We start from the raw sequence: 15,718 nt of genomic DNA, 5'->3' as shown, positions 1-15,718 counted from the left end.
TGTACTTATAATGCTGCCTGAAAGATTTGTTTTCCTGCTCTTTGCAGCATGGCTGGGGATCTGCTTGGCTCCCCCAACCCCCACAGACAGCTGGGTACACACAGGTTCCAAAGTGGGGGCTGCTCCCTGCCAGCTTCCAGGCAGAGCCAGGACCCCAGGAAGGTGCAGGAGGGGAATGCTGAGGCTGGGGTGAGGACGGTAGTGATGATTTGTAAGGCAGAGGAGCAGGAGTGCCAGTACCTTCCCCAGCTTCTGCAGCACTGCATCTGGGGCTGTCCCTTACAGCTGGACTTGGGCATGGGGGTGGAACTTCAAAGCCTGTTTCTAAGTTTAGGGAAAAGCCAGATGGTTTGAAGTTCTCCTCTGCTCCTCTTCCTCCTCCCCTTCTCTCATAAAAAATCAGGGGTCCCAGACCCGTCCATGGGGGTGTGATCAGAGTATCTGGTTTGAGCAGAAATCTGAGCTGAAGAGGTGGTGGAAAGCCCCCAGCGCAGCGAAAGTCTGTGAGTCCTGGTGAGGTATTTGGTGAGAGTAGAGAGGGAGACGTGAGGCAAGACTGAGCCCCCAGAAGTGTCATGTAGCCCCAAACAGCTGAGTTCTACATGTCCCTCACCTATGGAACTCATATCCAAAATATCACTACTTCTCACTTCTTATCACTTAAACCCACTTAGCATCCCTCCATTGTGTGACACCCATGTCCCTGTCCCTCACCCAGACCACCCTCCATTGCAATCCTGCTTGCTGCAACCTACTTTTGCCAGCATATCCTCCTCAGGCTCACCCTGCAGCCACTGGTATGTGGAATTTTCACCCCTGAGCTGTCAAGCTATGAGCATCCAGGTTCCCAGAACCAGCCGTGATCCAGCCTCTCAGCTGGGTTGGGCACTGTGGGCTCACTCCAAGGAGCCACACTGGCATCACCTTGCAGGGAAGAAGGGACCTCTAAGCCCCCATGGGCCCACATTTCTTGCTGACAGTCCTGTGCTCAGTACATGCTTCCCCTTCACCCTCTGGTATCCACCCTGAAACTCCTCCAGATGGAAAGTGCCCAGTTTAGTTTGTGCGTGGACAGTGCATGAGCCAGAGGAGACCCAGGTGAGCACCACGCAGGTGGTTCCTGCTACTGCTGCAAATGACAGGCTGAGCACCAAGAAAAGGGACTCACAAACATGACCTGGAGGGTTTGGAGCCCTCCCAAACACATACTGCCCTCACCTTCTGCCAGGACATCAGCAAGTGTTCCCGTTTGCAAGCAGGGCTGCATCTCCCACAGTGCTGCAACCGGGTGTCACTGCCCAAATTGGTGTGGCTAGCGACTGCTCCTCATTTCCCTTTGCCCTGTGGCACCAGTGACCTCCCATCCAGACACAGGAGCAGCGGGGTGGGAGATGGCACACACTCCTGCATGCTCCCTGCTCCCCCAGGGGTTGGGGACATCTGCAGTGACCTGTTTTCTCTGTCCTGCAGTGGGATTCGATCAATGAAATGGATGAGTTTTTCAGCCCCATCCACACCTACCAGGTCTGTAACGTCATGACCCCCAACCAGAACAACTGGCTCCGGACCAACTGGGTCCAGCGGGATGGAGCGCGGCGGGTCTATGCAGAGATCAAATTCACACTGAGGGACTGTAACAGCATGCCAGGTGTGCTGGGCACCTGCAAGGAGACCTTCAACCTCTACTACATGGAGTCTGACCGGGACCTGGGCACCAGCACCCGGGAGAGCCAGTTCCTGAAGATTGACACGATCGCAGCAGATGAGAGCTTCACCAATGTGGACCTGGGTGTGCGGCGCCTGAAGCTGAACACAGAGGTGCGGGGTGTGGGACCGCTGAGCAAGAGGGGGTTCTACCTGGCCTTCCAGGATATAGGTGCCTGCATTGCCATCGTCTCGGTGCGGGTGTACTACAAGAAGTGCCCAGCTACAGTGAGGAACTTGGCATCCTTCTCCGAGGCTGTGACTGGGGCAGACTCGTCCTCCTTGGTGGAAGTGCGGGGAGAATGCGTGGGCCATTCGGAGGAGAGGGACACCCCCAAAATGTACTGCAGTGCCGAGGGAGAGTGGTTGGTGCCCATCGGGAAGTGCGTGTGCAGTGCTGGCTATGAAGAGCAGCGGGATTCCTGCATGGGTGAGTCCTTACTTCTTGCCTGCAGTGCCTCCAAGGGGGAGGGGTGGCTGCAAGGGGCTCTTGCCTCTTTGTGGAAGGGCTGAGGACAGAAGCCTGCTCACAGAAGCTGGGACAGCCAGTCTCTGTGGAGGCTGTCCATGCCTTTGCTAGCTGGCTTCATGCTTCCAAAATGTGTGGCTGGTACCACTGCCAAACTCCCTGGGGGTTCCTGTGGCTCTGACAGGTCCTGGTGCACAGGGCATGGCCTTGGGATGGGGACTGGCTGGCATCAGGACAGGGGCTGCTCTGGCTCCGTCTTTCCCTACCATGGATCACTGGCCCAGACATCCCAGCTCAGTGCCCCCAGCAGCTCTGCCTGGTGCTGAGATCTCTGGTGTGCTCCAGCAAGGCACTACTTGCCCTCACCGAAACACCCACCGCTGGCAGGGGCTTAAAAGAGAGGAAAGCAAAAAGGAGAACACTGAGCTTTCATGGAACAAGGTCATTGCGTCCATGCCTCACCTCCCGGGGCTGCTGCAGAGCCCCTTGTCCGCGGGTGTGGGGAGCCTTCCCAGGGGCCCTCAGTGCTGCTGGGCAGCTTCGAGCTGCCAACTGAACAAACTGTGATAAGGAAGTGGGGTGACCAGCAGCAGGCACAGGGATGTGTGTGTACAGAGCACAGGCTCCCCGGGAGAGCCCTCCACACAGATTTGTTTGCTCTCTGTTTCTTCATGGGACATGGTGAGGGGGAGCAGCACAAATACGAGTGCGGGGCCTTTGTTTGAGTTTCGTCAAGTGAGGAAACATCAAGTGGAGCATTTGTCTTAGGGAGACTTGACTCAAGGTTAGGACGTCCGACACTGGACTGGAACGGATCCAGGGGCTCCTGCAGGTCTCCAGCTACAGAGTGGGAAGGATGGGCAGAATAAATGCTTTTATCTGAAACTCCTCCTGTCTGTGGCAGTTGATGTGAAAGTCATCCTGGGATAGATCTAATAACTCAGAAAAGGTCTTCCAGCATGTTAAAGAGTGGGTGCAAGATGTATGTGGGGCCAGGCATGTGCTACTGCAGGAGGGGGCACTGGCATGGGCCTCCTGGCTGGCTGTGCCAGCCCCACCACTGCAAGGAGCTGCAAGGTGGCTCAGATGGACCAAACAGCCCTTCCTTGTATTCCCCTCCAGCAGTCCTCTACTGCACACTCTGCCCCAGGACATCCCCACCCCAAAGGCAGGAGGCTGAGCGAGGCTGTGGCGTTGGTGCTGGGCTCTGCCTGCCTCATTTTCATGTGATTCCTTGGACAGGTTTGCTCTCTCCTTGCAGCAAAACTGTGGGAGTTTTGCTCTGTGGGCCCCTTCTCTGCCCTCCTGCCCATTTCTGGTGGGATTGCTCCAACCACAGGCATGGCACAGGAGGAAGCGTGGTCCAACATATGTTCCCAGGTGGCCCTGCAGATGGACTCAGACCCAGCAGTGCTCTCTGGTGAAGCTCTCCAAGCCTTGTGGCATCAGAATCAGGACAGAAACGTCACTGGACTTTCTCTGACCTCAGTGTTGTCTCACCCTCCTTCCTTTCCTGTCCCATTTTTCTGGCTCCAGCACAGTTTGCTGACCCAGCATCGAGTGAACAGGGGCAGCACCTCCTTGCCTGCATCTCCTTTGGTGGGGCAGCAGGACATACATTTACACGTGAAGGCAAACAGATGCTAATCTCTGATCTTGTGCCTGATTGGGGCAGAGTTCATTTTTCAGGATGAAAAGTGCCTTTTGGGGATGATTTATAACCCCGATGGATCTGTTGGAGTTGGAAATTAGCCGTTTTAATTGTCAGGCGGACAAAAGCAGGATTCCAGTGGCTGTCGCCCCAGCAATTTTTCATTCTCGGTCACAGGGATGAGAGGATATAAATCACTCCTTGTGGCCCTAATAATCTTTCTATAAATACCAGGGAAATTCATTTTTTGGTTGGGGAGGGGAGGTGTGGAAGGGGAAAAATTAGAGAGAAGATACTTTGCCTCTATGGCAGTGTTTAAAATATGATTCCAAATTAATTTCCTTCTGCCTTTCACAGCTGGACGCCTTATTTGTCAAAGCTAAAGGTATTTGAACAGTGGAGGTTTCTCCCCCTCCTCTTTAACATTCATTTTTCTAAGGGCCTGCCAGAGTGATGGAAGACAGCTCAGGAAACCAGACCATGGCCAGAGGTGTTCCCAGCCCTTCAGAGGAGAAGGAAAGTAGTGCCACAGACCTGGGAAGAAAGGGGTGAGGTGGGATGTGGTGAAAGACGTGTAGGAACATCAGGAACTTCTTTGCCTCTCATCCCCATTACAGAGTTGTAGAATCCCAGACTGGGGTTGAAAGGGATCTTAAAGTTCATCCCATTCCACCCTCTGCCATGGGGTTCCACTTGACCAGGTTGCTCCAAGCCCTGTCCAACCTGGCCTTGGACACTTGCAGGGATGGGGCTTTGCTGTCATCCATCATGTTGGATCCTTTGCTGCCCTTTTTTGGGGCAGGAGGGTGGTGGCTGGGATCTCCTACTCCTGCACTCATCCCAGCAGGATCCACACGTTTCACCTTGCTTTGATGTCCTGCTGTTTGCCATAAGGATGTGAGGGGCAGTTTCCATGGGATTGAGGGGGCCAGATCTCAGCCCAGGGGTGCTGGGATCAGGGCCATCTGAGATGCCAGCTGGCTTGGCATCAGATGTGTCACAGCCCCCACACACCAGACATTTGTCCCTGTATCCATGCCTAATGCCTCTGCCAGGTTCCTCCCCAGAGAATCCCCTTCTCCAGCTGGGACTGGGCACGTGTGCTACAGTTCCTAACTGGGCAGAAATGGGATTTGAGCAGGAATTCCCACATCTGTTGATGGCATCCTGGGGTCTGCCAGCTCCTAACATTCCCAGCATTTAGTCCCACAGCATCTTGTGCCACAGCCACCTCAAGGAGGAAACCCCTCCTGGGACAGCACAGCCCACTTGCTTCTCCCTCTGTTTTCAAGGTTCTGAAAGACTTTTCTTCCCTCACCCCCTCACCCACAGCCTCGGACGTGCTGCTCTTTCCTCCTTGAAACGCATCAGTCCACACATGACACATTAACATCTCTTACACACAGCAAATAGCAACTGCTCTGCCTAAACAGCAGAATAAGCAAGAGCAGGAGGGAAAAGGATCTGTCCCAGCAATTTATCAGATAAGGAGACAATCAGCATAATTCACCTTATTGATATGCAGCTGCTGTGCAGGACAAATAGAGACCCATTTCAATAAGGTCAGTGCAATTAGAGGGATGGGAAAGGGGAGCCTGGTTGTGCTTCTGTGGGCAGGGAAGGCTGAGAGCTGGGACATGAGTACCCTGTCCTGTGGGTGGATGGATGGATGGATGGATGGATGGATGGATGGATGGATGGATGGATGAAGAGGAGGACATGGAGGCTCAGGCAGGTGAGGACAGTGGCTCTTCAACCACATCCCTCCTACCAGCCCCAGTCAGCCCCTCTTTGGGGAGGGCTGCCAGGCTCCTGAGCCACCAAGACCTTGGGTTGTGGTGGTGGTCCTTGGTGGATAGACCTTGGTCCTTGGACCATGTAAATTCATAGTCCTTGCATCAGGGTCCCCCTTTTGAGTCAGGTCTGAATTATTTCTTGGGCTGCATCTCTCACCAGCTATCAGTGAGCAAAACTTCAAGTTGGGCTAAAATCTGTTCAGCTGCTCACAGGTTGTACATGCAGAGGGAGTTGGTTTGGAGCACCAGCAGCAGTGCCATGGCTGTGGATCATGGTGCTGCTCTCTGGGAGCTGACACAAACCCATCCAGCATCCAGCCACGGGGACCCCCAGGAGCAGAGAATCTCCCAGGAAGGGTTTTCTTTAATAAACAAGTGGAAAAGAGGATGGGCCCTCTTCCCTGTTGTCAGAGTGGGTGGATGAGCCTTTGGCAGAAATGCCACTCCCAAAGAGCTTCTTTGTTGAATATCCATGGCTTTCAGGAGCCGTTCAGACATTTCTGTCTGAAGTTTGGGAACAGGCATCTTATCCTCTGGGTGTTCTGATTGCTCTGGCTGCTGTCCCTCCGCTGTTCTTGGGACCTTCAGCTTGGCTGTTCCCTTTAGATGGAAAACAGTGATGAGAGAGCAGGAACTGAGCAATTCCTAATTCCTGCTCCAGCAGCCCATGTGCACACGAGATGAGTGTTTGTAGCCTGAGTGAGAACAGCCACCAAACTCAGGTTTGCTGTGTGTGGCCGAATGAGGATCTGGCCCTGGGTTAGACTTTACCCAGCTCTGCTTCAGCTAAAAGATGGCCTTTTTCCTCTGGACAAGAGAAGAGAGGGACACTGCCCCTGCTGGAACCCTTCCCTTCCAGCCCCCAAAGTGAAGGAGAGGTGGGAATAGAGGAAGGACTGCTGGGCTCTCTCGTTCCTCCTGTGGGACACAGCTGGTGGAAATGGATCTGGAGAGTCTGGTTAGCAATCTGGAAGCCAGTTAATTTTTTCCAGTTGGTGGGATTCATGCTGATGAACCAATCAGCAGATTTAATGTACCTTAAACCTTCCTTGTGGGCAACTTTAATCGAGCAATTAAAGCACCATGGCATTGCTAATTAAGAGGAGAAAATACCCAGCTTGGTAATTATGTGCTTGTGAATAGTTTTGTGTCCATGGGCATTTATGAAGAAAGTCCCACAGCTGGTGGGGCAAGGGGGGAGCAGAGCTGTGTGAGAGGAGGAGAAATGTACTGTGCTGGGGGCACAGCCTGGCATAGGGGCAGGGAAAGCCCTGGAAACACCTGGGAAAAAGGTTCCAGGTGAAGCCACTGGATGGGGCTTGGAGCAATCTGGTCTAGTGGAAGGTGTCCCTGCCACAGGTGGAACGAGATGGGCTTTAAGGTCCCTTCCAGTCCAAACCCTTTGGTGATTCCATGATTCTATGAGAATACCCTGTTACTGCAGCTCCACGCAAACATCTTGGAAGGTGTTTCACTTTTCTTGGTGTGGATTTCAAGAGGAATTTCTGTGCAAGCCGCAGCACACACATGGCAGGCCCAAGCCACAGCCTTAAGCGCTTGCAGCATCCTGTGCCTGCTGTCTGGGTACCAGGCTGTCACACTCAGAGCTGGTGGCACCAATGCTCCAGGTGTCCCCCACAGAGGGGTTCTGCCGTGAGTGTACCCAGTGTCCCAGTTTGAGACAAATTTGGAGGAACATCCAAATTTAACGTCCTCTGATAGAAGGCAGGTTACAGCCATCCGTCCCCCACCAAGTTTCAGGGGGAAAAAAATTTTCCCCAGAGGAAAGTGAAAGGAAAAAAACCTATTTCTTTAACAGACACACGGGAAAAGAATAATAATGCTAAATAATAAAACCTCTCGCTGTGGAGAGAAACCTGGTAAGATTTTAGAGTCCTTTCTTTGGGCGTGGTCTCTCTCTCTCCTCTTCGGATCTGGGTCGGCCTGGGCCCCTTCCAGGCCTTGGTGGAAAGTTCTGAACAGTTCCAGAAGAGAAGAAGAAGAAGCCAAAGTCCCAGGGAAAAAAAACTTTCTTGCCTCAGCTTGCAGACTAGCTGAAAAGCAAAGGAGTTTAACTCTCCATCTCTCTCCTGAGAAAAGGAGCCAAGAGCTGGGAAAAGCAGGAAGGTGCTTTCCTCTGCTCTGTCGCAGCTAGGAACACAGGGCGGTGTGTATCTGTGTCCTTGAACACAAAATTGCTCATTTTTTTTTCTCCCTTTCTCACAAATCCAGCTTAAAGACACACAAAGGGACAGGATTTATGTCTGGGCATAGAGCAGCGATAGGGGATACACATCATAGAGTCACCCCAAGACACCAAGTCAAAGCTTCCGAGGGCAGGGGCAGAAACAGTTCCAAAGTGGTGCTGTGGGAGTTATGCAAAAGTCCTTTCCGTGATGCCAGAAACGGGAATCAAAAAAAGTTGATGACTCACAAGATTTTCATTGTGATTTGCAAGGCCACCAGCTGCTCTGTAAAATACAGGGAATACTGGCTGGTGAGACCACGTCACCTCCTGGTTATCCCAAAGCTCCGCATCCTCCCAGAAAAAGAAAGAAAGAAAAAACAGTTTGTTTTCCAAGACACATAATCTGTGACTGTGTATGAACACAGAATCATGGAAAGGTTTGGACTGGAAGGGACCTTAAAGCTCTCCTTGTTCCACCCCCTGCCACGGGCAGGGACACCTCCCACATGACCATGTTGCTCCAAGCCCCATCCAGCCTGGCCTTGGACACTTCCAGGGATCCAGAGACAGCTACAGCTTCTCTGGGAACCCTGTGCCATGGCCTCAGCACCTTCACAGGGAAGAGTTTCTCCCAATATGCCATCTAAACCTGCTCTCTTTCCTTTTTCATTAGCAAGGACTTCTTCCCCTAGACGCTTATCCAACCTTGGGGTGGGATCCTTGGGTTCACACTTGTCTCATACCGGGACCTCCAGCTCACTGTCTCAGACCTGGCTGCTAGGCTTGGACCCCAGGGGTGCTGGGCTGTGTGTGTGTGGCTGATTCAGCCCAGTGAGATCGCTGGAGAGGGCAGGAGGCAGGACAGGGTGATCCCAGGATCTCCAGCAACACTCCCTCCTCTAAAATCCAATGGCTAATTGGAAAACAAAACAAAGCAGCACCCCAGCACCTAAACCCATCTATTTATTTCTCTGCTAAGGAACAAACAAAAAGGATGGAGGTGCCTGCAGAGCAGCACTGTGTCCCACCAACACAACAGTAGGGGGTTTGTCCTTGGCTGATCATTTTATTGTGTGCTACTTTTCCTCTGAGTTTTCTGTGTTTCAGCACTGACAGAAATGAAGGGTGAGAATGATCCTGAGCTGGAGTTCTGGGTAGTGATGGGGATTAATCGAATTTTATTTGTGCTTAGCAGGTCTCTGTGGCCCTCTGAGAAGTGGTGAAGAGCAGCTGGGCTGTGATGGATGAAGACATTCACCAGTTTGGGAATGTGGTTTTTTTTGTTTGGGGATTTTTGTTTTGAACTCTTCCACAAAATTTGGCCATGTTTAGGTGGTGAACACAGGCTGTTGCTCTGGGTTTCCAGTGTGCAGGTGCCTTAGAAGCTGTTGTGGGGAAGTTTGGACACAGTGAAGGAAAGACCAGGATTTTGCACCAGTCCTTGCCCTGGGGATAGTGTAACAACTGTGGGGGGCGGGGATCTCAAATTCCCCACCAGCACATTCAGAGGCTTGGTGAGAGCAGTAGGGCCCTGCCAGAAACTTGTTCTGCCCTTGGCAGGAGCTCCAGATGCCACCCATGTCACTGTTTGTGTGATGACTTCTTCCCCTTCTGAAAACAAGCTGCTGCTGCTGACACTTCTGCAGAGGCTGGTGGGGCTCAGCTGTGCGGGGGCGAGGGCTGTGCTGGCCCTGGGATGTCTGGGCACCCTCATTTTCCAGCTCAGCCCCTCTACACATCCACAGCCATATGGATGTGCTGAGAGGGCCCCCCCAAACTGCATCCCAGCTCCTGCCAGGGATGGGATGAAGTTCTTGGTGTTCTGTGTGTGCTTTCCTCTTTCATGCCTTGCAACAGGGACACAGGGTTACCTCCAGCACTGTCCCCTTCAGGGGTGCCCCATTCGGCCCCACCCCTTCCTCCAGACTCTGTTTTCTGGGTTTGTTTATGGTTTGGTGAAATCTGTGGGGTTTTTTCAGAAGCTTTGGATACTTTTATCTAAAACTCTTTGACAAGACTGAGTTTGGGAAACAGCTTTTTTTCTAATTCTGGCACTAGGCTGCCTGTTTCCATCTGACTCCGGCAAGCTGTAGCGTTTCCCTGGATGAGCTTTATAAAAAAGCCTTTGCTCCGAGCGTGCCAGGCTGTCTCACCTACACAAGTCTGCACAGCGTCACCTCCACTCCCACATAAGGATGTCTGCACCAGGCAGCAGAGCAGCATTCATAGCAAACTGAGATTTGGGTGTTTCCTGCTTTTATTTTTTCATTTTTTAAGATGTGGGGAAGAGCAGAAGAGAGTCAGGTGTGTGTCCAACAGTACTGAGATCAGGCTGAATGGGGATGTGAGCAACCTGGTCTAGTGGAAGGTGTCCCTGCCCATGGCAGGGCAGGGGAGCTGGATGATCTCTGAGGTCCCTTCCAAACCAAACCATTCTGGGATTCTGGAATTCTAAGGCTGGGGGTTTGATTCTAAGTGATTCTGTGACTCTAAGACCTGCTGATTTTTCTATGGCAGCATCATGCAGATTTCCAGTTTGAGATGCAGCCAGTCTGTACAACTATGGTTCCAGTTTTCCCAGCACTTCAAGTGAAATTACTCCACTTGGAAGGGCGGGACCCTCCTAAATACAGCTTGTCCTGGCGGCAGTGAAATCTGGGTGTTACCAAGAGGGATTCAGGGTGTCCTTTGCTGTGTGGGCCATTTGCTGGGAGCCTCAAGCACAGGGTTCTGCTGGCTTTGCAAGGCAGTCATGGGTAAAAAACTCCTCCTGTTCCCCCCTCTGAAAGACTCAGGGGTACAATGGGGTGTGAAGTGGGTTAATTGTGGGAAGAAGGGCCAAGCAGCAGGGAGGTGATGTGAGCTGGAGTCTGGGGTGGTAAAAGACAAATTCAGGGGTGTGTACTGGTGTGATGGGTTGTACTGAGGGTGGGAAGAGTTGTGAACTGTGCGAAGGGGCTGCAAGGTGGGAGTGGGGCTCTGGACAGGCTAATGTGGTGCTCAGGGGCCAGAGGTGACCAGGGCTGGGGTAGTGCAGGGACAAGCAGCACAAGGAGGGTGTGTGAGCACCAGCAGGACTGTGGGGTGAGGCATGATGTCAGGACCAGGAGGTTACTGAGAGCACCAGCCCAGCCAGACCCCCAAACTCCCTCCAGGCCACTGAACAGCCCAGAGCCAGGACTGACCTGGCGTTGCAGGGGAGGGGGAGAACAGCCCTGCTAAAACAGAAGATTTTGGGCAATGAGGCAGGTGCCTCATTTTAAGACAGGGCTGAGAATAACCTGCTTCTGTTTCAGTGTCTGTGTCATATGGGAGCTGAGATTGGAGGCATCATGCTGAAACTGGATTGAAAGGAGCTGGGATTTTCTGTGCTGGCTTGTGCAGCCCGGGGGGCTCTGGGACTGGTGCCTGTCTCTGGCTGTCACAGTGGCTGTGACACCTTTATTTCCATCTCTATCTCTTCCCAGCATGGCCAAAGAGAGATACATGACTGCTCTTCTGGTGCTTGTGGATGCCCAGATCTGTCAAAGGGTCAGGAAAAGGGGCAATTCGTGGCACCAGTGTCACAGAGCTGCCCCATGTCACCCTCTCAGCCATGCCCTCACCCCACCCAAACCTCCTGGGCTGAGGACAGAGCCAAGAGAGAGTGACATGGGGGCAGTGCTCACATTTGCAGCCCCACTGGAGCAGCCCTTGGTGGTCCCACCAGGGCCACCTGCAGAGCACTGCTCCCAGGCAGCCACTTGAGAGGGAGAGGAGCAGCTCATTGCCTGCTAGCGTATCCTTGACAGGTCCATCCATCATCTCTTGAGCTCTGCCAGCTTATTAGCAGATGTTGTCCTGTCCCCAGAGGATGGAGGGGGAGTGAAACAAATGGACCGAACTCCAGATGGCTGGCAGATCCCTCCATGTTCACTGTTCCTGAGGCAAACCTGCTGCTCCGGAGTCCTTTGGGCAGGCGGCGCATGAGAGTGGGGCTGGTGGGGTGGGCAAACAGGCAAGGTGTGCAGTGCAGGGTGGGGGGATCAGCGGAAGCCCCATGGAACAGATCCAAACAGGTCTGGGGTGATACAGGGCTAGAGATGTGCTCTGCCAAGCACAGGTTCAGTGCTGGGTTTTGTAGGCTCTGCTGGTGACACTGGGATCAGCCAGGTGTTTGGGCTGCAGGAAGAACATAGATGTGCAAATCTTGAGCTGAGTGGCAGGTGAAGGGGTGCTGCTGTCCCACATGCACTGCAAAACCACACCGTCATGTGAGATCAAACTGCTGGGACAGGCAGCGGGGCTGCCTGTTACTGGGGGTGGCACTGGGGACAGGAGCACTCCATAGCAGCACCTCTGGTGGCTCACAAAGTGGCAGGATCCTCAGAGCAAGGGTGTCAATTACATCAAATAATGGGAATAAAAGAAACCCCACCTTCCCCAGGGCTCCAGGGAGGGCATTTCTGGCAGGTGGCTATAGTTGACTGCAGTGAAGACAGCAGAACAACCACTCTCGCACCTCTCTGCTGCATGGCTGCAGATTTGGGAGGCTTCTGTGTGTGCCACAGCCACACCTCTAGAGCCCTGTGTGTTTTAGACCTGGTGCATTTGATTGAATTTTTCCTGCTGGGCACTTCTCTGCTGTTTGCTCTTCCCAGAACTAACCTGGGGGTCCTGGTCTTCCGCATGTCACTGGTGTGGCATGAGAGAGCTCAATCTGGAGCAGGACATGCCTGGCGTCCTGTACTGGAGGTATTTTATACCTTGTGCAGGTTCAAGCTGGTGCCCTCTCCCGTGCCTGTGAAAGGCTTTGCACGTGTGTCCTGCTTCCCTCTAAAGTGGGCACTGAGACACCCAGAGGTGCATGACCCCCCAGGCAGTGCCTGCCCCAGCCCCAGGTGCTCCCCAGCCCTCCCTGTGTGCTCATGCTGTCCATGTGCCGGGAGCTGGCTCCCGATGGCTCTGCCCTGGTGCACAAATTCACCTGTAATTTGTCATTTAGTATAATTTTCCCCTTGAGTGCATCTGAAATAATTGTGACTCATTGCTACAGGTAATTAATGGCTTTTTTACAGCATTAAATGCTAAGTGATTACAATTGCTCTGTGCAAATCTGCTGTGCTTCGTGTTCCCATCCTTCCTGCTGCCTGCCTCTCCCTACCTGAGGTAGTACTGATTTCTCTGCTCTTAATTAAATAGTGGTGGAGGGAGCCACTCCAATGCCTCTGGAATCACAAGTCCCTGGTTGCTGCATGTGTAGAGATGATGGTGGTTTGCAGGTCCAAGGGACATTTGCACAAGTTAAAGGCAGCAGTTCCTGACCTGCACCTGCCCGGCACCGACAGGGGCTGTCCCATTGCTCACCTCCCAGCCGTGCTCATGCAGTGTCTTCATCCTTTCCCACATAGAAAAACTGGGAAATCTTCTTTCTTCCAATTTATTTTGGAGTTTGGTTGGGGTTTTTTTTCACCAGCTAGCTGCCTCCCAGATTTGTCCCCACCTGAGAACAGGATGTATCAGTGCTCATCTCAGTCTTACACCCAAAACCAAAGGGCTGCAGACTGGAGGGTGCTGCAGCATCAGGCGGCCTTTGGCAAGGGCAGAGTCCCTGAATCTCTTGGTATCATCAGCACCAGTCAGCACCAGAACCTGCCAAATGTCTTGGGCTGCCCTTGGTGTGGCTGGCAAGGGACAGCAAACCTCCCCTGAAATCTGCATCCCCTGTGTTCTCTCTTCTCCTGATGCCATTGGGGAAGTGAAAGGTGCCAGAAGAGCTGGGTAACAAAACCAGCCCCAAGCTGCTGCAATTTCACATCTGCATTCCCTTGCATCCCCAAGTTTGGGCATTTTTGCTCCTTGCTGTGATGCCCTTTGGGGAGTGGAGGAGCAGGAATTTAGGAACAAAGTCTGGAACTGCTGGCCTTTGCTGTACCAAGATGTGACACCAACCTGTGACACCAGCCTGTGACACCAGCCTGTGGTACCACCTCTGGCACGTGCAGCACATGTCAATCCTGCCAGTGGTATCACTCCTCTGCTGTTAACAGAGCGTTTGGTGCAAAAGTGCCACAGAAACTGGTGACAGAGCCTGGAGAGGGACCAGCAAGTGGTCTCCACATGAGGGATGTGTGACTGGAGCACTGCCTTCAGCTGCCATTGCTAGAGTAGCTCAGTTATAAAACTGTTGTGTCACTGTGCAGTGTGTGATAGGTGGAATATGCTGGTAGCATCAGTCCAGGGAGATCTGTGGCAAGGAAAGAGTGTTACTAATAGAAAACAAATCAGCACCTTGAAACAACAGAGCAAACAGCATGGAGGGACCCAGCCCACTGAGGATGCTGGATCACAAACAAAACCCTTTTACATGCCTGAAAGCAAAGATTGAGGCTGTATGCAGATCTGGCCACTGGAGGTAAAGATGAGAAAATGAAGGTATTACTACCTCAGGGGGGAAAAACGGAGATGAGTCAGAGCCAGGAATAATCCTTGAATCACTGCAAGTGGTCCTAAAAGTACCTCAGGAGTACAGGGACCCAGACAGAGCCTGCTCTCCCTTATTTGGAATCTAAGCCTGCAAGAGAGGGCAGATCCTTCCACCCCCAGACAGATACCTGACATGCCACATGTCACTCTTGAACAAATCGATTTTCCTAACAAGAGACGAGCTGTTTGTTTGTGTGACAAATGATCCACCCGAGGGGCTGCTGGGAGAAGGGGGGAGGATGAAGCAGAGCAATGCCAGACCTGGCGTGGGATGAGCTCCTGCATCAGGAGGAGGCAGAGGAACTGCAGGCAGGTTGTGTTGTCAGAAAAAAACTTCTTTTCAAGGCTGTCTCATTTGGCCTGAATGTCCCTCTGCCTCTAGAGAGAGAGCAGTGGGCGTGCGGTGCCTTTTTGCTGTGCCGTGCAGCAAGAGAGGCTCTTTCCCTGGAGTTTTGTGCAAGGGAACTTGTTGCTCTGTGTGGCAGCACCCCAGGGTCTTGTGGAGGGACATGTACCATGTCCCAGGTGTGGAGATTTAATTTCTGAAACCTCCCACATGGATGCTTTTGGGAACCTGGGCACAAGCCAGTGTTTGTGGCAACCACCATGAAGTGGGGACTGTGTTGTAAATTTGCTCCATAAATGATTTTTTGGAATAGTTGCCAATAGATTTCCAGTGCTGCATGTTTGATCCCTGCAGTGCTCTCTGTCCTGAGGGCAGACAGTGGCTGGACAGCAGGCACAGGTGCGAGGAGAACAGCTGGAGCTTTTCAGGCAGCTCCTGAACAGCAGAGTGGGGAACAGGTGTCAGGATGGCAGTAAGTGCAGCTGGGGGAACAGACAGAAGTTTCCACAGAGCCCAGTTTCCAGGTGGGCAGCTGGAGGGGACTCACCCCGGTGCAGGGGAGAAGGCTGGTTTCCTGTGCTCAATGTGTGAGCACAGCCCAGCTTTGTGCTGGTGGGATCCTCTGAGCCGTGGGATGATCCTCATCCAGGCACATCCCTCTGACCTGGGTCCTTCTCTCTGCAGCCTGCCAGTTGGGATTTTACAAATCAGCCCCTGGGGACCAGCTGTGTGCCAAGTGTCCCCTGCACAGCCACTCGGAGAGCCGGGCAGCGCGCGTGTGCCGCTGTGACAGCAGCTTCTACCGTGCCGTGCAGGACCCCCCCTCCGCCGCCTGCACACGTGAGTACCCCCTGAGTATCCCGAGTACCCCCTGAGTACCCCCTGAGTACCCCTGGCTGCCCTGTGCCCAGCCGTGCTGCACTGGGGCACGTGGCACATCCTTGGACCTGGCAGCTGCTCCTGGCTGAGCCCAGCACTCTCCCCTGGGCCCTGGGCCTGATGCCCAAGGTGCTCCTCCAGCCCTACAACCCTGGGTCTCTGTCTGGCACGTGAGCTGGGAGCCCCCCTTAGCTGCACTCCCTCACTGCCTCTGTGTCAC

The 15,718-nt window shown here is 53.2% G+C and overlaps 1 protein-coding gene across 1 annotated transcript in view; it reads left to right on the top strand.

The window, feature by feature from the left end:
* EPHA8 (EPH receptor A8) overlaps window positions 1-15,718 on the top strand; it is a 53,103-nt gene that overhangs the window by 20,788 nt on the left and 16,597 nt on the right. The window contains exons 3-4 of the mRNA XM_032131813.1: window positions 1,471-2,134; window positions 15,304-15,459. Of these exons, the coding sequence (XP_031987704.1) occupies window positions 1,471-2,134; window positions 15,304-15,459 (820 nt within the window). The remainder of the gene's footprint in view (window positions 1-1,470; window positions 2,135-15,303; window positions 15,460-15,718) is intronic.

The sequence above is a fragment of the Corvus moneduloides genome, chromosome 22 (assembly GCF_009650955.1).
Source record: "Corvus moneduloides isolate bCorMon1 chromosome 22, bCorMon1.pri, whole genome shotgun sequence".
In the NCBI taxonomy this organism is placed as follows: Eukaryota; Metazoa; Chordata; class Aves; order Passeriformes; family Corvidae; genus Corvus; species Corvus moneduloides.
Note: the sequence above shows the minus strand (reverse complement) of the source record. Positions and strands in the feature narration are given on the sequence as shown.